Source organism: Colius striatus, chromosome 2, assembly GCF_028858725.1.
Source record: "Colius striatus isolate bColStr4 chromosome 2, bColStr4.1.hap1, whole genome shotgun sequence".
In the NCBI taxonomy this organism is placed as follows: Eukaryota; Metazoa; Chordata; class Aves; order Coliiformes; family Coliidae; genus Colius; species Colius striatus.
Window position 1 is genome coordinate 92,420,784 of NC_084760.1, and position 24,503 is coordinate 92,445,286.

The 24,503-nt window shown below is 42.0% G+C and overlaps 1 protein-coding gene across 1 annotated transcript in view; it reads right to left on the reverse strand.

Moving 5' to 3' along the window:
* Window positions 1–4,167: 4,167 nt before the first annotated feature.
* The window catches only part of CAPN8 (calpain 8), a 30,247-nt gene continuing 9,911 nt past the window's right edge, over window positions 4,168–24,503 (reverse strand). The window contains exons 3-21 of the mRNA XM_010197028.2: window positions 23,386–23,504; window positions 22,153–22,286; window positions 21,672–21,840; window positions 20,724–20,807; window positions 19,801–19,886; window positions 18,490–18,564; window positions 17,338–17,498; window positions 16,461–16,636; window positions 14,449–14,460; window positions 12,596–12,807; window positions 11,961–11,997; window positions 11,230–11,295; window positions 10,231–10,288; window positions 9,608–9,672; window positions 8,330–8,398; window positions 6,941–7,019; window positions 5,921–6,037; window positions 5,236–5,294; window positions 4,168–4,316 (exon numbers count right to left, since the gene is read on the reverse strand). Coding sequence (XP_010195330.2) covers window positions 4,293–4,316; window positions 5,236–5,294; window positions 5,921–6,037; window positions 6,941–7,019; window positions 8,330–8,398; window positions 9,608–9,672; window positions 10,231–10,288; window positions 11,230–11,295; window positions 11,961–11,997; window positions 12,596–12,807; window positions 14,449–14,460; window positions 16,461–16,636; window positions 17,338–17,498; window positions 18,490–18,564; window positions 19,801–19,886; window positions 20,724–20,807; window positions 21,672–21,840; window positions 22,153–22,286; window positions 23,386–23,504 — 1,802 coding nt within the window. The 3' untranslated portion in view covers window positions 4,168–4,292. The remainder of the gene's footprint in view (window positions 4,317–5,235; window positions 5,295–5,920; window positions 6,038–6,940; window positions 7,020–8,329; window positions 8,399–9,607; window positions 9,673–10,230; window positions 10,289–11,229; window positions 11,296–11,960; window positions 11,998–12,595; window positions 12,808–14,448; window positions 14,461–16,460; window positions 16,637–17,337; window positions 17,499–18,489; window positions 18,565–19,800; window positions 19,887–20,723; window positions 20,808–21,671; window positions 21,841–22,152; window positions 22,287–23,385; window positions 23,505–24,503) is intronic.

Consider the following 24,503-nt stretch of genomic DNA (forward strand, 5'->3'; position numbering starts at 1 on the left):
TGACAAAAAGCATACAGCAGAGATAAAAATGTGACTGTGCAGTGATGAGAATAAGAGAGAGAATATCAAAGAGGATATAAGAATTTAGGAAAGCATGCAATACTTTAAGACATCAGAAAAAGTACCTCTGCTATTTTCTATATAAGAGCATGATCAAACTACTCCATTGAAACTAGCCTAGGCAAACCTAATTTGGTGAGGGATCATACTTAAAAGCAAATCATTTGGACTGAGCTTAAAGAGACCATCACTATCTTGGGATTTTTTTTCTTGAATGAGTAGGACGTGTTAGAAGAAATACATGAAACACTCCTTGAGCCAACATTGTAGGTATTTACACACCAGCATGTTTTACAGAGTTTTCCAAATAAGAGAAAAGCATTTGTTTTTCCAATGCAACCCTGTCTATTGTGAAGAGAGCACACTTTCCCTCTTCCCTGAAAGCAACAAGAATCAAAGAAGAAACTATCTTCTTCCATTCCTGGCATTAACTCCTACATGGGCAAAAAGCTGATTCATCCATCTTCTTCCTGGCTGTTATCCCAGTGTTTCTTTAATCCATCTCAGGTTCTTCTTTAGTCTGTCTTCCAGGTCTATTCCTACTGATTCTTCTCTGCTTCATGCTCTTTCTTTTCCAACACAACCCTCCCCAAGAACCATGCTGGCCAAAGTCACCCGCCCACATAGGCAGCAGCACTGCACTAATGGGGATCTGCTCCTCAGGTGAGAGCTGCATCAAACATTTCAAAGACAGAAGAAGGAGTTAATGAGCGGCCAACGGTAACAAGTGAAGTAATTTGCTCTAATAAAGAAAGAGAGGATTTAATGCTGTACGTGCCAGTTATACAGAGACAGACACCATGGCAACAAGCTTGTCAGGCAGTAGCAGGGCACTGCTTCAAGATTAACTATCGCTGGGGACATCATTAGTAGTGGAGAAACTTCAAAAGCTTTGGAATTTGGGTTCCTTTCACACTTAGAATCTCACTTGCTTTTATGGACTTCATTAGGCTCTCCAGTCTGTAAGCTTAGACTGGGATAACAACAACAGCAGGCTGGGATTTTGGATGCATCCTGAATGAGATGGGAAGGAAAAAAGTTCTCAGTTTATCTGAGCACTTCCAGGCCTGACATGTCTGAACTGTATGGAAATGAAGAACTAAAACATACTGTTAAGTCAGGTTCAGTAGGACTGTCTGAAGTAAAGAAAGAAAAAGAGTTTGAAAAGTACTGCCCCTTCTGTGCTTACTCTTAAGCCATGGATCAGATCATTAGCTTGCAGTGATAGAAAGATGAGATCCCTCTGTAAATCTCCCATTCTGGGAGGCTGAGCAGGTGACAGATAATTGCATGTATGAGGTTGATTCTTTTTATCCTCCTAGCTCATAGACAGAATCCCAAATCCCCGTGATCGTCTTGCAACTCAAGCAGACATTTAGTCTGTTGCAGAGCAGGTGTCAGATGCTGATGTGGTAGGATTTATATCCACGGGAACTTCTCCTATAGGCAACCACAAGACAATTAGTGCACAAGGAGTTTGGAACTCTGAGCGTGGTCTAACATGAATCACATTTTACTCTGCAATGTACAGAGTTCAAATTTTCATTTCAGGAGGCTGTGGTGCAAACTAAAACATTTCTATGGGAAATTGGAGAGAGAAAGGAAAGACCTGAAAAGCCATTGCAGAGTTTCTGTTTTGCCCCATCTTATTTTTAAAGTGCAGAGAATATCATGCAGCACAGTTTTCATAGTGAAAGAGAACATATCACAAATTCATGAACCTTTGTGACTTGCCTGCATTATAATTACCAAGAGTGAGCTACTCAAATCTAATGGGAGCTGCAGTGCTTCATATCACTGAAAATAGAGCACTGCCAACGTTCAGGGTATAAGAGTGCAGAGTCCAGATACCCAAGCGCTGACTCAGCCCACTATGCCCCATTGCTTTTACAGGACCTGCTACAGGCATTTCAGTCAAAAGGCACTTTAGCCCCACCAGGACTAACTGGGAGAACTGATGAGTGCAAACATTTATTTGGCTTGCAGCCCTAAGGAAGGAAAATAAGGTGGTTGTTAATCATCTTCTATCAGATGCATCAAGTAAAAGGGAGAAGTGTATTCAATCCCATGAAAAGGCTTATTTTTGAGCAGTTCTTCTCTGAGACCTGATAGCCAAGTGCTGTGCTCAAATTGCAAATGAAAGAGGAGGTGGCTCCTCTGGTACTGCCTGCTTCCCAAAGATAAAGAAAGATGGAGTGCAGCACTCTGCCCATCCTGTACAGGAGAGTGAGAGTCATTAAGATAACTATGAGAATTATTGTAGTGAGGGCATCTTGCTGAAGGAAAGGGAGAAGAACTGGGACCGTGCAATGGATTTCAGTGTATATTTGAGTTTTCCCAGTCCTGTGTAGAGAGGCCTCTCTGATCATAATTGGAATGAACCCATGAATAGCACATGTGAGCAGAAAGCAAATCTGAAGCTGCAAGCTGTTAGCTCACCCTGCTGCATGGTTAGTAAGGAGATGTGTTGCATGCTCAAGATATAGGGCAGAGAAGGACACATTCATCATACTGAACTAAGTTTCTCTCTCTGCTTTTCATGACAAAGAACATTCTGCATATAGATAATAGAACATTAGATATATAGCTATATTAGAAATATAGAAAATTCTCAAGGTTTTGGAGATCTCAGCCTGTCCCTGGTAGCTGTCTTCCAAGCAGGTGGAGGTACATAGACATCTTTTGTTGGTCAGCAGGCAAATATCTACTGGTGCAATCTAAAACAGCTGCATGCATATCACGACCAGTGATAAGTGCACAGGAACAGCAAGGGAAAGCGTATGGTTCCCCTCCTGGCTGTTTTTATCTTGCAATCTGAACTAAGTATTTCTTTCTCTTTTACTGGGAGAGGACCTCTAAACAAGAGCAGCAAATACCGTCTATTAGAAAGGCAGAGCCACTCACTGAAACCAGTCATGTTTTAGTCAGACAGCTGTAGCTGGGAGATGTCAAGCAGAGGCTTGGGGTTTGTCACGAGGCATTCTGTGGTCAGAGATGGGAACCAGACAGCAGTTTTCTTCCTGCTTAAAGAAAGAGCTTAGGAACAAGCAGGCATGGAACAAGCAGGCATGGAGAAAGGGCCCTCTCAAGTGTAGCACTGAAGAGAGGGGATAGATCCTTGGCCACACATCTGCCTTGGGGAAACACATCTCCTCCTTCCATTCCCACTGGAGTGGACAAAGTGTCAAAGACATGTCATCTTGTCAGATCGTTGCAGCAAGTTACAGAAATATTTTCTGAGTGCTAAAAAGGGCTGCTAGATTATCCTGCCTGCATTGCATCTTTATAATACTGTGAAATTAAATGCAGAGAGATTTTTTAAAGGACTAAGGTTTTGCAAGATCTTAGGAATGCATAGCACTGTTAGCCAGTGATTATTAGCTTCAGTTTCTTCTTTAAATCACATCTACATTACCATGTTTCTCACATACCCAAGTTCCTAGACTCCCTACACGTGCATTTTACCTTCCTCCCCTCACACTTCAGTTCCAGTCACTCACCTCCTGAAACCCCAAATCTCATCTTTGGGTGCTGAAATATGCTTATGGATTATGCATTCATAGGAGATCTCAGCTTCAGCAACTTGCCTATCGCCTTCCATCCTCTCTCCTTTCCTGGAAGACTGAGCTAAGACTCATGGAGGAGTGCCACCACGTTTTCTTGATTCCCTGTTCATCCTCAGGGTTGTGTACATGCCTGATTGACCTGTGGTCTCAGCAGCTCATCATCTGCTGCTGAGCTCCTCACCCACAGCTTCTGCAGGCGCTTGGCACAGCCAAAGCAGACAACTGGGGAGGAAGCCAGAGTAGCAACAGAAATTTTGCCTGCACTGTCAGCATGGGGTACTCTGTGAAACATATTCTGGATGTTGCAGGCAGTGAAGATCCTCTGCATTATTTTGAACGCTGTTGAACTTTGATGCACAGACAGAAGTCAAACCAAAGCCACCTGGGCCCATCTGTGGTGACATTTCAGCATGACACGAGAAATACTCTTTGGGCACAAAAAGTGAAGGAGGTTGAGTTTGAGTTTGTTTGTTTAATTTTTTTGTTCAAGACTGCATTTATTTTCTAACTGACAGGAATTCACTTAATTTGTAGTGGGCTTAAAATAACTTGCCAGTAATAAAACTGAGTTTCTCTTTCTGCTTCTCGTAACAAAGCGAAAGCCAAAAGAGTGGTTCCATGTTCAGAAGGGCCTCAGAGGTCTCTGCTGAATTCATCAATCATGGTTCAAACCAGTGCGCAGCACAGCCACTGAGGAAGAAAGAGAGCAAGGAGTGAGACCAGCTGGAAGGTCCACAGGATGCCACCAGGGCACTCTACTATGGCTCTGGGAGAACAAGCTGGAAGAGCTGGAGCTGCATTTTAATCTGTTGTACATATAGCAACCACCTGCTTTGGAACTTTAGGGAAACTTATTGTCAACATCAGTCTCAGAAACTGCCAGTGGAGTCTCTTCTGAAGGAAGACCAGTTCTCCACGGTAAACAGCATGATCTTTGAAAAAGTCTAGGGTCAGAGTATGCAATGTAAAATCCCAGATAGATTTAACTATGACTGAGGGCCACAGGGCTTCCTAGCCAGCCTCCCTGCTTTGAGTCAGCCTTCAGCTGAGAGGACTAATTGGATTGATCTCTTGAGGTCCTTCCAACTGTTTCCTGAGATATATTTTACTCTGCAAAGGGAGAACTCAAGCTGATTGCTTTTATTAGATCTTCAACAGGAAAAATTAGCATTAAAAACAATGTGAGGGGAAAAAAAAAGACCTGACATCTTAAAATGTCTTTTCTAATTCTGGCAGGTTGATCAATAGATTCTCTGCCAGACAAGAACAGTTCCCTGCTGTGTGTTTCCTAGTGAATTGACCACTGCCATCTAAAAGTACATAGTGAGTAAAAGTACATAGTGAAACACACCGTGTAAGTGTCTTCTCAAGCAGCCTGAAGAGTTTTGAATGTATCTTGACTCTTTTGCTCATATAAGGTAAATATTCATTCTACTAATTGACACAGGCCTTCTGAGGTGAAGAACTTTTTCCCATAAACAAACTTTCCTTTTGAAAAACTAATCAGTTTACTACTTATAATGGTGATTTTAAATTTTAGATAACTGTATTGTAGTGAGATCCACTGTTGTACCTTAACCAGAGAGTATTTCAATCTGACCAGCCTCACCTCAGCCAGAGAGAGCTGGATGACTCCACTCTTCTCTTTGTCCAGGAGATGGAACATTTCTAAAAAGTAGATGATGGGGGGAAAAAAAAATAACATAAACCACGGAGTTTGGCATGTAGAGAATCACTGCCTGACAAAATGCAGAAGTCTGGCTTTTTTCCACAATCTACTGGAAATTTAGAGTGTTTCTGTAAGATAATATTACAGCTGTTCTTCCTTCCTGTTACAAGTCATTTCTAATTCACTTCATGGGGCCGAATAGTCAGATCTTCAGGAGCAAACTGAGAGTTGGCAGCAGAACAACTATAAAATCTGATTCAGTGGCATCTGGTATGATCCGGGGATAAACCTGTAAATCAGGTCTGAGTAAGGATTATAAATGATAAATGGTACCATTTATATGAGCTGGGACAACCTGAGGGCTAGAGCACTGACCATAAAATGCAGGTGACTGTAAAGCAGAAAAGCATGGCAGGTTATGAAAACATGTCTCCCACCTTCCATGGTTATTCAGACAGAAAGGCTTTTGCTATTTCTCTGCTACTTTCTCCAACAAGACACAATTTTGCTGGCACACTCATGTTTCCATGCAATTCGCTACACTCACAGTTAAAAGACACCAAATACTTAACAAAACCCCAAAGTTTTCAGGAATTCCCCTTGGCTGATGTATGGAGGTACTTACTGAACAGGGTCTCCAGGCGAACCATACAGGCCACAAAGCCATCAAAATCAATGGTCAGCTTGCTGCAGGCATAACGGATGACAATGCTGTGCTGCACCTCATCGTTGAGTGTGAAACCTGAAGGCATGGGAAGCACACAAATCACTGATACAGCAGGTTAATACATTGTCTTTCATGTGACTTGTCCATAGACTGCTGCAGTTGCAGGCAGGCCTGGGTGAAGGACTGAGGACGGTTTCTCCCAGAAGGTCTGTTGGACACCATCACCCACCTCTGCTGTGGGTCTTTTTCAAAGCTCATTGTGCTGGATTAAGACAGGCATAAAGTTCTCCCACAGTATTTTGTCAGACTGCATATTTCACATTGTTTCACAGCATAACCAGTCCTATGTTCCCCAGATAAACCCCTAATTAGCGAGTCCTGGCACTGCAGCTGAATAGCAGTGATTGCAGTAGAGCCAACTGCTCATGTAACACATTGGGCTCTATTCAGGCCCATATTAGTGCTATTTCTGTCTATGATTCATATAAACTCCACCGAGCAGAAGACAGATCAAAAAAACTGTGCTCCTCTAGATGCCCCTCGGCTGGCAAGCACCTCTCCAAAAGTGAATAGTACACATCAGAGAGGATTTCGTTTGGGCACGCCTTAATCAGGCCTGCACTTTCTAGTGTAGAGAAAGGTGGTGGGAGGAAATGAAGGAAAAAGAGGATTTGGACATAGCTTTGAAAGAGGACAATTAGATTAGGAAATAATGAGGCAAAAAATAGAGCAAGTAATAACCAGATGGATCAGCCAATGGTCACAGCATGGACAAAAATATCAGTGGTTCAAAATGCAGAACAGAGAATGGGGTTTGATGTATATAGCAGCAAAAGAGGCAGCATGTGACTGTCAGGAAGGGAGAATGGCACTGGCAATGCTGTGATCTAGGAGATGGGAGAGAAATAAAGCCATTAAAAGGCTTCCCTGCTCTTCAGTGTTTGGTGATCCAATGATGTCCCCGAGCAGCATACATACCTGCCTCTCTGAGGGCATTTCGCATCTCATGGGAGTCAATAGTACCAGAGTAGTCACTGTCCACTTTCTTATAGATTGCCTGCAGCAGAGGGAAATGAGGGAAGGTGGAGACAGCTTTTCTACGTGTGTCCACACAGCAACACGATGGTGCAAGCACGGGCAGGCTGGCTTCCGCCTTCACTGCTGAGTAACAGCAGTAGCAAAGGCATGCTCACACCAGACTCACCAGGGGTTAGCAGCAGGAATGAAATAATCAGGGCTCTTTTAGGGTTTAATCTTGGTTTGCTAGTCCACTCTGCAGTCCATGCCCTGCCATCCCCACTGCTTGTATAGCTAGATTAACATCAGGACAATCATGCTGTGTCCACACTATCACTCTGCCTTGCAGACTCAGCCTTCGATTTCTGACAGCTGAGACAGGGGCTGCCCCTACCAGCCCAAGCTCCTACTCTTTGAAATGTTAACAAGCTAGGGAAATGTTTCAAGTAGCTGCTGGCAAGCAAGGCAGAGTGGGAAACACATTCCCATGGGCTGACAGCCTGCCTGCCTTCTTATTACATGGTGGCAGTTAGGCCACTGAGGAAAATATCCTATCATTTGGCAAACACTGCAACAGACAAAGTCCATTTTGGTTAATATTTCAGACACAATGACAGAAGATTTCTACTGTCACTACGTTTATCATCTACAATTAGATGCCATCCAGACCTACAGCTCAGACTATAATTGGCTCTCAGGGTTTGCTGTGCTGACACCAGACCTAGGATGGAGCTGGTGCTTCATGAGTTCAATACCTTCCCATGAACCTCTAGGACAGATGCTCTGTGCTGGCTGACCAGCATCAAGTAAGGCAGTAGTAACAGGCTTGCCTGAAAACAATGCTACCAAACAAAGCAGGTCCAAATCTGATCTTTTAGACTGCTCAATTCTAGGTCAACTTCTTGGGATACTAAATCCTTTGACAGAAAAAATAACTCGGCACTGCTACAAGATTTTAAAAAATATAAAGCCAGGTTTTTTGCAGGCCCTAAAATATATCTGTTTCTTGTTTTTGCTGGTGCCCAACTGGCAACGTAACAGCAGAGATATATTCATACGAGCTTTAATACAGCAGGCAGCAGATAGAGCTGTCTTTGCCAACAATAAAAGATGGTTAACCTTGCTTTCCATAAAATATTGCAAATTATGGAGAGTGATGGGGCCAAGGTGAAAAAGGCTCTGCTTGTGCCCTTTTAAATCAGAGGTGTTTCTGAGCCCAGAAATGAACTCCAGCCATGAGAAGGAAGGCTTCTAAGTATATCTGCCTGTGGTGGCTTAACCCTATCTCAGTTCTGGATCTGTACTTCAGAGTTGAGAAGGAAGGGGAAACAAACAGAAATGTTATGTTACCAAATACTTTTGAATCTTCATCCAAAGTGTCTTGAATTCTGCAAGTCCCAGGGTGCCACTCCCATTGGTCTGGGGATGTTAAGGCATGGTTCAAAAATCATGATTTCTCTGTCCTTAGCAAAACTGGAGAGCAACCAGTTCTAATAAAAACAAATCACCCATTGCAGTGTCATCTTAATGCCATATTAGTTCTCACTTGGAATGCATCTCCATCTCACACAGACATGCCCACAGCCTTACATTTGCTTAGCAAAAGGCATGCCAAGAATTTCTAGGCTATCTGCACTCTCAAGGCATGATATATGGGATTGCTAAATATATAAGCATGATTAGATCCACTCACATTTTGCACAGTTAACAGTAGATTAGAGTCCTTAAGGAAAAAAATGACTGGCCTCACAGAGGGGAAGTGTTAGAAACCAGAGGCAGGGACCACAAGTCAACAGAAAGAGTCAATAATAGGCTACACAGTCTTTCTCTGTGTCCTTCAGGGTCTTGAATATTCCTTCCTATGGAAAATTTAGCAGAAATAGGGAGTTGGCCCCCTCATGCTGTGCTTACTCAGTTTTTCTGTTGGGTTTGGGGGACTTTGGAGTGTAGGGCAAAGACGCCACTTCTAACATCCGGTAATCTACAAATTCCAGAGCTAAACCCTGCTAACCTCAACATGACCTTGATTTGAGACCAACACTGGTGGTGTCCTGGAAGCATGGCTCTTGACTCTCCCAGTGCACTTGCTACCTTCCCAGAATGTCAAAGAAGTACTGACTTCCCCTGGCTACACAAAGCTTATTAGCTTCCACGTGTCCTACAAGCTACACAAAAAAGGAGGGAGGCACAGCATGTACTTGCAGCCTTCCTCCTCTGAACACACACTCCAGCCTCTCTCTGCTGCTTTGAGCTTTGTACTCCATAAGCAGTAGCTGATTTAGAAACAGCAGTTGAGGTTATGCTTAAAACCTGCCTCCTGTCAAGAATGCTGTGTATGCATCCAAATTTGCCCAGGTGCATCCAGGCAGAAGGTCCCTGCTTCTTCTCCCTTCTATTTTTAGGGAAAAGTTTAAGCAATGAGAGATGCAGAACAGGTGAGAGAAGCAGATGATGATTAATTGGTTCAGGTTTCTGCCACCTTGAGCTGACAGAGCTACTTGACTGAATTTTGTGCCTCCAGCCATGTGCCTGGACAAGGGAAGTGTAAACTTAGCCTGTCTTGTCAGGAAGTTGTGTAAAGGAGATCCAGAAGCTCTAAAGGTGATGAAATGAACTTTCAAAGGATACATCTAAAAGGCTGATCATCTCTCTGCAAGTGTTAATGTTGAATCCATCACTTTTAATATCCTTTCCTGTACAAAAAGTAGTAAAAATCCAAGTCAGAAGTACCTTTAGGTAAATATTTTTCTGCAGACAACCTTGGAGATGTCAACCACCTTAAAATCTTGTTAGTAAAGTGAATGCTCTGCCATTTCTCCCACAATTTCCCTTCAGCTCATTAACATGGCATTTTTGGCAAAGAGGCAGGGGATGCTATTGGCTTTAGGATGATAAGCCTCTGTCCACAAAAGTTTTGCAGCAGCATAACAATCAGTGGTCCTCCCAAGAGGTACACGGAATATAGTGTCTCTGCAGGACATCAGCTGGCAGCACTTGGAAGGGAAGCACCAGGTGGTATGTTTTTCCCTTGTATTAGAGGTTCAATAAGCCAGGAGAAACTCAGCTGGCTACAGACACAATCTGGTTTTGTCTTCACCCTTAGCTGATACAGTGGGTTTTGTTAACACAAATCCCATCTGTGTTCTGATGGACCAAAGCACAGGTGTTCACTTTGACCAAGAAGCAACTTGATGTCATTTCAGCACGTGCCTCTCAACTCCATTCAATGGCAACTACGTGACATTACTTACTCTTTGCCAAAACCTGGTTTAGGATAGTTTGAAGTCCAATTGCAGTCACTTCACAGTCCTGGACAGAAAACAAAACATATGTTAGGTGTTAACACAAAAATTATTTGAAATGTGCTATGTTCATTTGCTGTCAGACACCCAGAGACTATTTTTCTTCCATATCTAAGGTGTGGAATTTTTTCTTCTAGTACTTTATGTTTACTATCAGACATCATATGGATGAGATCCTAAGAAACCATGAATATTTCCTAGCCTTTCAAATGGGAAATAAGTGGTTTGTTAGGTGCTATGGTGACACGATCCAGTAAATGTTAACTTTTTAACAGGTTTGACTGAATTGGATGACTGACTTCTTTCTTAGCTGAAGAGATTCAGGAGAGCATTTCCAGTTTTTCCAGGCTTGTGAAAACTGTAACCATACAATACTAAAATTGCCCTCTCAAAAGTCAGGAAAAGGTCTTTCTAACTAACAAGACGTTTTCCCTCTCTGATGCCAGTGGCCACCTGTTCACTAAGAGAACATCTGATGTGACAGCCACAGGCTAACACAGCAGGGCTTTGTAGTTACTGTGGTTTGGCAAATACAAGAAATAGAGAGACAAGTTCAGCCAACAGTTTTCTGATTCCTGGGGCTTCTAAACCAAAAGGAAGGAATTGGCCAACTTGGCAATTGTCAGAATTATACGCTAACTCCACAGGTAATTTATTTCACCGTGGGATAATATTTTCACAGTCCTCACTCTCATCACCCCTATTTTCAAAGTTATTCCATGCCCAGCATTACCAAGGGAACAAATCGCATTTTACACCAATAAGAACAACAATGTAGTAAAACTGCTGTATTGTAAAATAAATTGAGCTGAAGCTGTGAGTTAATAAAAGGGAAGAACTACTAGGTTTTTTTTGAAGACAAGAGAGTAAAAGGAATCGGCAAGTCAAATATTTGCATAATCAGAACAGAGAGGTTCCAGTCTTTTTCTTTCACTTTAATTCACTTACCTCTCCAGAGAGCTTTTGAAAGAGAGTCTTGAACTCATCATCTATATCTTTGTTATTGACATGAGGCTAGAGAAAAGAGATGACCGAGAGTGTGGTTTACAAGGTTGTTCTAGAAAGTGAACTGGGGATATCATAAAGCAGCTTTACAGGGGCCTATTTACAGCAATGGAAAATGAGCATTTGCTCTACAGCAATGACAAAACAGAGGCACTACTTAAATCACCACCAGCCAGGGGCTGGCTTCATTTGGGAGTAAATACTTTCTAAGACTGATTAAAAAGTTTTCTTCTGCTACCAAGGCAGTTTACAAAATAGCTGCAGTGAAAATGTTTCTGCACCTGGCCATAGCAACTCAGCAGTTCCTTGGAAGTCTGCTTTTGCAATTTCTCTTGGGCTTCAGTGAAACAATCTGTTTCTATGGAAAGGATCATTCTGTGCCCTCCACGCCTTCCCCTACCTGGGCTAGATTGAAGACAATTTAATGTGTTCCAGCCCAGCCTACCAGGGTGCAGTTTCTGTGCTGCATGGGCCTAGGTAAATTAAACAGCACATGAAGCTAGGGCAGAGATATGTGAAGAATCACCACAAACAAAAAATATTTATCTTGGGTGGAAACACAGACTGTGAATCCAGCTCAAGGGAGAAATAAAAATCTTGCACCTCACATTGTAAAGTAAAAGTTTGCTAGGAAAAAAAAATGAGAGAGAGATATGCCCAGTGAAGACATTTACCTCATCTAGTTTTGCAGATACCACATCACCAATCATCCTAAGGGCAAAAAAGGAGAAAAAAAAATAAACCACAACCAAAAATAATGAGTCTACCATTTACATTTAAAATAATTAGCAAAACAGGCTGGTTTGATACAAGGTGTTAGCGAATGCACAGAATAAGCCCCCAGGTTTCCTGCTTCCCACACTCCCCATCCCATCTCTGTCTGTTCCACCTGTCTGTCCCACCTCCTTGAAGATACTTTCCTTGGGAAATCCATTGTTGCTCTCTTGTATCCAGACTCCTGCTTTTCATCCAATGGCTGCTACTGACACAATCCTTTTTTAAAACTGTCTTCTCATTAGCATACTCATAAATCTTGTGCTCTGTGGGGACTTCTACTTCACAGACCTGAGGGATCTAGTTAACCACTTGAGTGCTTGGTGGAGACCACCTGAAAAGCCACCACCTGAAGCACCGTGAGTCTTTACCATGTGTGTCACATATGGTAAACTATTAAAGAAAGTAGGTGCTAGAAATAGGCTTATTTTGTTGGTTAAGAAAACAGGCAGACCACATGCTGTGGGTACACCACCTGACCTCTTCCTCTATTCACCTCACCTCACAGAGGAGGCTTTACAGAGAAGATACGCACTGTGGTTTAGTCCGTTTCTCAGAAAAAACTCGCAGGCAGAACTCTCCATTTTTGAAAGGCTCAAAAGTGGACGGCACTATGAGGTACTCTCCCTGCGGCAACTTCATGCGGCTGGAGACTTCACGCAGGTTGACATAAGGATCAGACCGGGCTACTGGTTGGTTCCTCGCAAAGAAAGCACGGTTCATATGAATATCTGTGTTGTTTTCCAGCTGTGGGAAATGTGCTTTTGTTAGAAGCCATCTGACAATTCACTGGTAAGCAAGCCACCCTATTTCAATTTTAGTTCTTTATCACCATCTCAAGATTTTCTTAGCATAATTCATGAGTGATATCATAAAAGATAACTACCAGAGTTCTGTCATGGGAAACAGTCAGACAGATAATCTCAAGAGGCAAGGATCTTTTTCTATAAATGTTGTATTTTCACATGCCTCTTTACAATACATAAAAACATATTATGTGCTTGTATCTGGTCAAACTAGTAATGTTGTACTTAACTTATCCATATATTGAGCATATTTGAATTTCATATGCTGCCTGCAGACAAATTTAACTTTCAGAATATTTTTGAGCAATTTATGGTGTGGAGTAACTCTCCTAATTCTATAGGAACTGTAGTTTCTGGTTTCTTCAAACAGATTGAAAAGAACAGTAAACAGGACAAAGCAGTAGTCACAAAGGTGAGATTTTTGGGGCCGCATTAGATGATTTGCCCAACTTTTGTTAGTAAGGATATTCCTTGGAATATCCTTAATACCAATATACTCTTAAGCAAGTGAAACATTGCATAGCTCACAAAACAATACACCAATGAAAGAAGAAACAGCAGTGTAAGAGTAACATCTCTGCTATAAACCTCCTAGTCATGACTTTTGCTCCACAGGGCTGTCTCTCACAAAGTGTGATTCAACGATTCAGTAAAAATGCTGTGTGGTTGACACAGGATGGGGAATTTTGCATACAGATAAGGTTTCTGGCTGTCTAAGACCAGAGTATGAAAAGATATTGCCAAATATTTTATAATCATTCAGGTTTTCTGTTTTAAACTGCAGAAAAATACACTGTTTTTTCCCTCTTTTACACTGAAGATTTTGTCCTATCCTTTCTCCTGACTTGTATCTTAAATGGAATTGCAAAGATTAAGAAACCAAATCCACATGTTTTTTCAAGGTATACAGTTAATTTTCCCTTTGCATCTGCAAGCCTCTTAAAAGAACACAGTTAATTGATACATGACCACACATTCATTTACTGAGAGAGAGGAAAAGGGCTGAAAAGCTGAGAAAAAATTGGCAGTGCAGGCTGCTGGACCTCAGTAATGAGTACAGGCTTTTCCTACTGCCAGATACCCCTGGGGTGTCTTTCTTCAGGATTGAAAAGTCTCTTTACCTCAGTATTGACATCTGAGAGGATTAGGGGAGCTTGAGGTTGTTCATTACCAGAGCCTCAGCTCAGAACTATAAAAGGAATGGATCCACACAGTTTAGCATTTCTTCTAAACAATATTAGCTACGTTTTCTCAGTTCTAGAGTGTTGAGACCCTGTTCTGCCTTCACCTGTGCTAAACAGACAAATTCTGACCTCTATTAAACAAACCTACTTGAAGCCAAATTTCAACAACTATAAATGAAGTGAAGACTGGGACTCAGATGCGTGTAATAAAGCCTCGTGTCTCATTCCCTTGGAAATGGTTGTTCAGAACTTGAAATATTATTCCACTTATCAAAGAATAAAACTCTCTAAAAGAGTTGACATTAGTAAGGAAGAAGTCTTCTCCTGGTAGCTAAACCTTCCAGCACAAGAGGATGTGTCCATCTGGAAGCTAGAAGTCTTCAGCACAGCTTACATACCTCTTGAGGAATCTGAAAGGAAAAAGAAAAAGCCAATGTTAAAGGGCTGCTACATACTCAGATGTGTTATTACTCTTTTCTCAAAATCAGAGAAAGTCTCCTTCAGACACTTTCTTTTGTCATCATTTAAAACTACATCTGCAGTATTTGTTATACATAAAGTTCTAGGTTATGTTAGAGCTGTTCCAAAGGAAAGACAGGATCTTCATTCAGAGGAATCTATACAACATTTCATTGTTTTTCTCCTGATTTGGTGTTGTGAATGATACTATTGGTTGGAAATGTTTTGGCCAACCTTTAAATGTTCAGTTGGGAAAGTCAACAAGTTAGCCTCACTTTGCTAACCAGAAACAAAATGAGAAATGATTACAGCAGACGTAAAATCTACTAGTCTAACTGCTACTGGATTGTAATAAAAATACAAGGCTATCATCACTAGCAGTCAGTCTGAGGATGATGAGATTATTATGAGGCAATTATAACAAGTAACACAATTCAAGATTTGGCCCTTTCTAAACTGACTAAATTGCTATGCTAATTTATACCTCTAAATAGGAGATACCTTTTCCAAAAGCAATCAGCTGTCTCGAGAGCACAGTTTCTAGTGAGAGCCAAAGAGAAGTCCAAAAAGAGCGTTTGAAAATATTGCACATGCAATAATTCTGGGGCCTGAAATAGCCTCTTGAGACCTCAGGACTTCTTCCTTACAACCAGCATACTGAAGGCCAGGAGATTGGTGATGGGAATATTTACAGTTATTGTCAGTAGGCAGTTTGAGCTTCATGACTTAGATAAGCTCTACAGGGCAGGTAGACTTCAGCATACATCTTTTAACCTTCTTCTGCACAGAGGTCTGCTTTAGGTCACTATCCTTGCAGTTCTAACCAGACCTCCTCAACCACAACATTGGCTGCAATCATGTAAATCTACAACAGTGTGTGACACAAGTAACTTGGGTCATACCTGGATGTCTACCTGGGATGACTTAGTAGTCATTCAAAAGAATGTCTTTAAAAAGAAAGTCTTCAACTTGTTAAGTGTCACCAAGTCTAACCTACTAACTGAAAAGATCACAGAGGAGGCAGATAGATGGTAAAGCACAAAAGCTCTGCTAAATTCTCCAGGTTTATACTCAATGATATGAGCAAACATCCTTAATGTGCAAATTCAGGACTCCAGTAGGCCAAGGTGCTTGGGACCACACAGATGGCAACTCAGAAATGTGCTTGGTGAGAGGCATTTGTGTATGCAGACGCTTAGGCACTAGGGAAAACTTTTGCCAGTTTTTAACCATCCTGCGCAAGATATATTAGCAAAAGTCAGACATTCCCATCTGCTCCCACCTGTGGTGGTTAACGATATTCATCCAGTGGAATCTATATAACATTTAATTGCTATTCTCCAGATACGATATTGGGAATTACAATACTGGTTGGAAAATTCTATATTTGCTTTTCCCCCCTCACATCACAGAAATTAGAAATGACACTGTAGATTTTTTTTCCCTACATTATATTTTTAGGGAAAGACACAACACCGGGAGAATGAGGGGGGGAAAAAGAGTTACTGAACCAGAACAATAGCATGGTAGACAATGAATCAAAACAATTTTCAAATGCAAGATAAAAATAATGATAATAAAAAAGGAAAGTGACTACTGAGCATTAATGATAGGCTGTAATCAGAAACACTTACCTGCAATTGCCAGGCACCCTGAACCTGCCCCCATTCAGATTTTGTAAGAGAAGGCTCTCAATGAGACTGTTGCTAAATTATCGCCTCTAGTTTTACACTGCTCTGCTGTTTAAGTGAGACAAAAGCTGAGCCTAAATTTATCTGAATCTTCCCATATTACGTGGGTCAGGAAGAAATGAGATAAGGACTTGAATCATCTAGCTAAATACAGTCCTTATTAAATTGCAGTGCTGAATGTCAACATGTAGCATATTGCTATTTTTTTCCCCAGCGTAACAGAACAGGGAATAAAGCCTTTAATCACGAACAAACTTCACCTGATAGAGTGAATAACCAATACTAAGGAGACCTTCTCCCATTTTCTTCTGTCTCCTGCGGTTCTTCTGCATCAAGCCCAACAGTATAGTGCAGCACGGCTCGTTCAAACTCCCTTCATGATCATCATCTGGCTCATCCAACCGGATTTTAAACTGAGGATTGGTCCAATATGTCGCTGAGAAATCACAAGACGAGACACAAAGAAGAAGATTTTTGCTGTTGTTGTAGCCAATATGACTGTTACTAGAATTACAGAAGATATCTCTTTGGAAGGACTTTTGCCTGGAGTTTTTCCAGTCCTTTCCATTACATTACATGGTTTTATGTTCTCACAGCTATGCTGAATATCAATTGGAGCCATGGCAAAGCAAAGCACCAAGGTATTTCCTGGGGAGTAATGACCAACAGGGAGGAGCAGATATCATTAATTCCAGACAGTCATTTATCTCCAGGAAACATCCTTGGCTGAGGCTGTTATTGTTGCAAAAGGACCAAATGGCAGACAGCATCTCCAGAGGTCTAACCTGAAAATGAATGGGAAACAACATTGCCACTGAACTGTGACACTTTTCTGGCCTACCCAACCCTTCAGAGGATTACTCCAGTCAGTAGCAAAAGCCGTGTAAGCAGGAAAAGCAGATAGAGAAAGAAAAGAATACAGCCACAAATTAACTGCTTAGTGGTTTGGTAATCCCTGATGAGGGAAAAAGTGTGAATTAGATCTTTGTTTAGACTGCCACGCTTACTGTCTAAACCCCGCAGAAAGCACTGCACCTCCAAGCCCTTCCCACCAAAGCCCCCTCCAGTTCACAAGCATTTATCTTTTTATCATTTTGTTTGGTATTTCACCAAAAGCCCACTTGGCTGGGTCTCCACCTGGGTAGTTCTGGCAGCCTCCAGCAGTTGAACCCCGTCTCCACTGTCCATTAAACAGGACCAGGTCCCATTTGTTGACCTCGTTGCTTGTCAGTGTGTCGGGAGTCAAGTTGCAGATCTCAAGGCGGGTAAACTGCCTTTGGAAATCTGAAAATGCCATCCTGGTGCACAAAAAGACCAGGGTTAGTCCATCACCCTTGCACAGCCGAGGCAACTGCAAATGGATGTCTCTCCCAACAGTCCAGAGATTCCCAAAACCCCATTTCACTGAACTCTGAAACTTAGAACTGGCTTTTGAGTAACAAAATTTCTCGCTCACTCAACAAGCTGTATCTCCTGGAGACAATTGTTCTCAATGGCTGTTACTCATTACAGGCTCAGTCATCCCATTTTCTGCTATCCCCAGCTGTGGACAATCCTTCATGGAGCATGCTTCATAAGTAAACTCACTAAAACTGGTGGAGTAAAATGTGCAATGGGGTGCCATTTAATGGGAGTAAGAGTTGGCTCTTATTGGAGTGTCACTCTGCAGAAAAAGTCTGGTTTTGGTGTTTTGCTTTAAATCTATTGTTGATTGTTTGTATCATTCCTAGTAGGTTAGCATGAATGACAGACTTTGATCATTTCATGCCGCAAGCAGAGGTCTGTTCTCATTTCTCAGTGCCTTATGGCCCATATAGCTGATTGCCTTGGAAGACAGTGACTGTTCATCTTTCCAGTCTAGGACAGAGTGACAGGGCTTCAGCAGTGATCCATATAATCATCTAACTGGGATGGGCTTTCCGTTAGGTCTGGGTAAACAGACTCTTCCCAAGCTGGTAATCTAAACTTTTTCATTACTGTGTAGCATTTAAGCAAAATAACCCAAACAAACCTCAAAATGTAGAGCAGCTGAGGTTCATTCTTGCCACCTCATTAATTTTATCACCATCTGGTCTCTATATTTCAGATGAGCACTGAGTTATGCAAGCACTAATCAAAGGTAATATTTGAATGGGAAGGGAGATAAACAAAGAGGTTAACAATGCACGCATGCCATTATTAACCCACTTAATGCTGGCAGTTTCTTTCCATCCAACTGAAAAAGCTGCTTAAAGAGCATACATGCACATAAAATGGCCAAAAGATTTAAGTTAAATGAACAGTGCTCACCAAAACTCTCCATCATCCACTTGCTTATCCAGAGCCTGTTTTTGTTTCGGATCAACGTAATTCCATTCAGGAGCACTACAGACAAAGAACAAAAGCAAGCTGTTCAGTTGTTGTATTTTATTCTACAAAAAGATCTGAGAGTTAGGCTCTCACTTCGGTTACAGCTGATAAAGGTGTATGTATTTCTTCAACAGCTAGACCTTCTGCCCCTCCCAATGGCAGTACATGCTGCAACCTGACTATACAGAACTGGAATCTGACTGCAACCACATTTGAAACAAATAAGCTCTAAATTGAAACATCCCTATCAGGTGCCAGAATGCACAAATAACTGCAGACTGGCTGGATTAAGTAGCACACAGCATGAAAGTCAGGCAGAGCTTCTCCATTGTAAGATCTATTGGGATGCCTGATAGACTCCCTAGGGAAATTATATAAGCTACGCTGTTGGGGTCAAGAAAGCAAAAAGATGGAATTAGAAAATGTACCGTGGAAAAAAAAGCATTGCCCCTTTCCCATTCTAATGGTAATGTGAAGCAAGCTGAATTCTGCTATGATCTGTTCCCACGTGACAATGCAGCTCTGCACCTGCTTCAGCAGGGCTGTCCCATGGTAGAACAAGTGTAATAAAATCAGGATATGGCACGTGTGCATATCTGAGGCACCTCATTTGGGGGCTGCATAAAGCAGCTCCAAATAAAGATAAGAACAGATTTCATGTTTTCATTCTAAAAATTAAAGAGGTTTTGTTACTGCCATTCCCCTGAGATTGCAAGATAGTTGAAGGCCAGAGAGTTTCTGAGAGATTTTCAAACTTCTGGGTCCTCGGCTTAGTCAAGCTCCCCATTTTTTTCAAAATTCTCCAGTAGATAACAAATATCAGTTTGATTTAGAGACAAGCAACCTTAGGGTTTAAGCAGAGGCACAATGGTTTGTCCCTGTTTTAATGCCCAGGAATGGGATTGGTTTGCATGTTCTACTGAGGTCCTGGCAGCATCAATAGGGTGAATCTCAGAAAAGTAATCTTGCAAAATGATGTGGACATAGCTTGCATTGGGCTGCTCTCAATTAAAATGTGGCCTGTTCTCTCTTATTAGAAAGCTTTGCCTGAGTCAGGGAAGAATGTCTGCTGCTGGCCAAAGTGGATCAATATCTAACCTTGCTAATAAATTAGTAGTGTTTTATTCCAAATGATTTAGCATCTCTCTTAAACATGCATTGTGATTGGATTAACTGCACAGTCTCAATTTAATTTTTAAAAGATACCAAAATACACTAAAGAGAGAGAAGCAGGGGCATATAAAAACCTACTTATCACTCCAAGCTCCAGTCCATTCCACTGAACCCCAGGGATTTCTAAGCCTCACTAGTTTTTCTGGCCGTCCTCGGTAATATACCTAAAAAATCCACAACAAACAGAGCCTGAGCACTTCTATTATTCCAATCATCACAGGGCAATTGCTTTTCAGACAAGATAAAACACAATTTGTACTTGAGTGATGCAGACCATTACAATTTGCAATAGGTAAAAGACACCTACATGGCTTCCACCCTTATTTTATGTTATCCTATGCCACCAAGTGAGCCATTAGCTGTAGCACTCACCATTTCAATATAATGACAGCAACCTGCAAGGAAAACATCAGCTATACAACAGCAGAATATCTATGTCCTCGAGAGCAGGAGACGTTGCATAACTCAGCAAGGCTGGAAAGAGGTTACTGAGCATGGACATTTCTGTAATGACTCCAGCTTCAGAGAAGCAGGGATATCTAGGACTTACGGTAAAGGTGAGACTAACTGAAGAGTTCATGAAAGAGGCTTCTATTCCTTTCCCATTAGTGCTGACAGGCTCTACTAGTACATGCTCGCAGCTCATGCAGTACAAACACATAGCAAAACAGCTGCCTCCTCTTCTGTTTCTCCTTTCTGTACCTTCCATCTCAGTAACAGCCTGTCCCACCTTTATATTTTGTATTCCAGTCTGTGGGTACAAGTTGCAGACTGCACAGTATACTCTATGTAATAACTACCAGTACGGAGCTTCTGACCTGGGTAAGTACCACAGAGAGATTCCTTTTTTCCTTTTTTTCTTTTTTTTTTTCTGTAGGAAGGTGCATAAGTGAGCAACATTTTTATTTGGCCAGTCAGAGGAAGATATCATAAAGTTGAAGGCACTACAGTATTGCAACCCCAAGCTGGTTTGTATGATGGCCCTGGAGAGCCCGGCTTACCTCTTCTGCTCCAGTGACAGAGTAAGCATGTCCCTTTATCAGCTTCAGACTTGTGATTGCTTCTATTTCAGACGAAGTAGTTATCTGGGGCAATAAAAGGATACATATTTAGGACTATATATTCTACTTGAGCTTAGCTTTCATGAGCAAATTAACATGGGGGAAGATATCCAAAGTGGTATGCACAAGGAATATCAATATTCTTGATGCAAAGTGTATTAGAGGTGAGATCCACAGCAAAAGTTCGCCTTCGTGGTTTCATGCCCCTAAATATGCAGTCCTAGCACAGCAGAAATTCAAGAATGTACAACGAAATCTAAATCTAAATCCAATTCCCAGCCCATGTAACAGATCCAGTCACTTGCAAAGATATTTTCATGTGAGCTAAGCTCTAGCCCGCCTCAGTTGAGATCCAGTACCTGATAATCCTTTATGTCGTGAACCAGGATTTCAAATAAGATCATGAAACAGGATGTGAAAGGTGTCAAATTTCCAAAACATGTACAAACATCACCTGTAACTTGAGAGAGTTTGTATTACAGGTGTCAATAAACTTTTGGACTGAAAACAAAAGCCAAAATCAGACTACGGGCTACAACTAAGTGTCTCAAAGAGTTTGTCTCTGGCAGTCAAGTGTTTGGAGCTGAAATTACACAGAATTTGACTGAGAAAAGATAATCAGAGAAAAAAAACAGAGCTTGAGAGGACCAGTCCCCAGTTCATGGCTCTAACTAGTATCACAGGTTGTCTTGTAAAAAGAGAGACAGGAGTAGAGTTGGTTATTTAGAACCTCATCCAAAGTTTTTATAACTGAAATCCATAGAATGTAGTTTGCTTTTACTTCAGACCTTCCTACCTATGTCTGACATCAGTCTGAGCTTTTGTTACAGTATGGACCAGAGCCTGGAGAAGAGGAGAAAAGAGACTAAAGCAGCGGCAGTCTCTTACATCGATGGAACAGCCAAGCAGCGACCCAGCTCTCAGAGCCTTCTGGATGATTTGGTACAGATTTGAAGGAGCCTTCCGCAGCTCATAGGACTCAGAGATGCCTCCAGTAAAATCCTCAAAGCCCTCTATAGTGGACCCTCCTGTGAGAGCTTCGTAAGAGCCGTTCAATCTGTGGGAGAGAGGACAAGAGCTGCAGAGGTGGCCATCTCCACCTGTAAGCACTGGCACTGCAGAGAGAGGGGTTTGTAATTTAGTATCCCTCACTCCATGTGACCATCAGAGTGACCTGGAGCACTAGAATTAAAGCCCCTTGAAACAAACAGTTGCCAATAACCTCTAGGGACCTAGAGGAAAATGCAAATAATGGGTGGAAGGGAGGTTGCATTTGAATGAAGTTCATTGTGCCTAAAGCCACAACCGCCTGGGCAGTCAGTCAGCTTCCGCACACCCAGGAGCACCGCCTCCCACTTAGCTACCGTACTTGGCGTAGGCCTTCTCTAGCAGTGCGCTCCAGAACTCGTTGCCTTCCTCCGAGTGCACAAAGACCAGCTTCCCGTCCTTGGTGGGCAGCCTGTCATCCACCACGACATCCACCCACTCCCCGTACTGCCAGAACTGGGGAAAAGGAAAAAGGAAAACATTATCAGGGCTGGTGTGCGCACAATAGCTCCACACTACCATCTTCCTACCCCTTCATCTGTCATCTGTTCCTCCTGGGTAAGTCATTCCCATCTTGTATTTCTCTTCCTTGTAACAGAGGCAAACTTTTCCCAACTCTGTGAAGCACTGATCAGTTTTCTTAATGCTACACTAAATTTTGCTGTTAGCAACAGCACCTTGTTGCACATAACATCTAGAACACCGTCTCTGCTCTATGCAGAGCTTAGATGGTGGAGAGTACAGAAAGCCAGTGTGTAGATAGAATACTCTAACATATATTTTCTTGTCCCAAACCTCTGGGGAAAATAAAAGATACAATTGGCCTGTAAAAATGCTGCAAGGAGGGGTCACCCGAAGGGGAGTAATGCTCATAATATAATGCACTCAATAATGCTAATGTCTTCTGAAAATACTGGAAAATGTGTGAAACATAGCTAATGCTATTGTTTGCCTAAACACTAGAAACATTTAGTCCAGAAAGGAAACATTCACTATTCTGTAAGGAAAGAAGGTAATTCACACAATAACCCCTCTGCTGAGATGAGCTGGTGGAAGGGACAGATGGATGCTCTGTAACACCCATCCTCACCAAAACACCTCCTTTGGCTTTGCAGGGTGAATCCATACTGCTCACATTGGAGTGCAACTTCTAGGTTGGCTCAGTCCTAACACACTGGATCTGCAGGCATGGAGATCCAGGCAAAGCCACAGGGAGGGAAGGGAAGGAGGAGAAACCGCAGCAGCCTGAATTCACCCCTGACAGTGGGCAGTGATAGAGGATGGCTTGACTCATGCAGTGTGATGGTTTGACTCAGTTCACAAAACCTGTATAACTCACCAGAGCCTTATCAGCTTTAAGACAGCAGAACCTAGCCAGTGAGTATGTGTCATTTAACATTATTTAACTCTCTTTTTCTTTCGCTCTCCCCCAACAATTTCACTTACACACTGTAATTCTTAAATATTTAGCCTGTGAAAAACACTCCCCAAAAAAGCTGCTTTTAGCTAAACACTAGCATTTTTCTTTTTTATTCTCAATAACCTGATCCTGTACCTGGAAATGAAAGATCCCAGCATAGCCCTCCTGGAAACTCTGAGCCTTGGGAACAACACGGAACAGAACATCTGGATTCAAAGTGAGAGATGCAATGGCAGCTAGGAGCCAGCAATCACCTAAAAACACATAGGCAGAAAAGTTAATTATAGGGGATTGCTGATTTGATCCTTGCACCATTGTGGCATGCTTCCACCTAGAGTAAAATGCAGCATTAAGTGTTTTACAAGGTCCTGCCAGACTGAGTATCGGTTCAGCAATCCATTCTTGTTGTGTTATTTCTCTCTTTTGATCATTTTTTACTCACCCAGACCACATTAAGTATCTTGGGGCCTTGGAGACTGATTGTGGTGGCAGTTTCAATGATCTACTTTGGGCTTTGCTTTTTGATTTTTTTAATGAAGCTGTGAAAGCAGACTGTCTTATCTAAGCTTGTTAATGCCCTCGAGAGACAGAGAATATAGCCAGTGAGAGAAAACATTTGGGGTATGCGAATTGCAAAGCCTGGCTGGGTAGTACAGAGTTAATGACCTGCAGTATTTCAACTAGACCTAAGCCAAGGCACCTGGGAGAGGCTTAAAAGGTGTCCAGAAGAGGGTAAAAACCCTGAGCTGATAGAAGTGTGGTGGTACTTCCTTTCCTATCTTTTAGAGAATATTTGATGCATAGTAGGAATATTTGGGTGGCCATTCCTTCTTAGCCCTTTCTTTGAAGGTCTGGATTTGAACCAGCACTACACATTTGTTAATGAGTCTAATGGAAGCTGAAGTTTCCTGACAACTCTGCAAGGAGGAGAGTCCTTTCTCTGGCCCACTTATCATCCTGGGAAGGTTGGATATTCCCAGCCCTCTCTGGAGGCTGTGTGTTTCACAGCTGGAGCTGTCTCCTGAGTTGATTATCTGCTTGTTGTGGACTGGAGAGTGGGTAAGTAGAAGCTTCTATCACAACAAAGGTGGTGCCCCTGGGAAGCTCAGTAATTTGTGGGTTTCTTATAGTATTTGCATATTGCAAACAGCGATTCTGTGATTGTTTGTTATTTCTGAGGTGCAGAATGACTGGGAAAACAAAACTGCTCTGAAGAGAGTAACATTTTCCTGGTTCCCTGTGGATTATCTGAG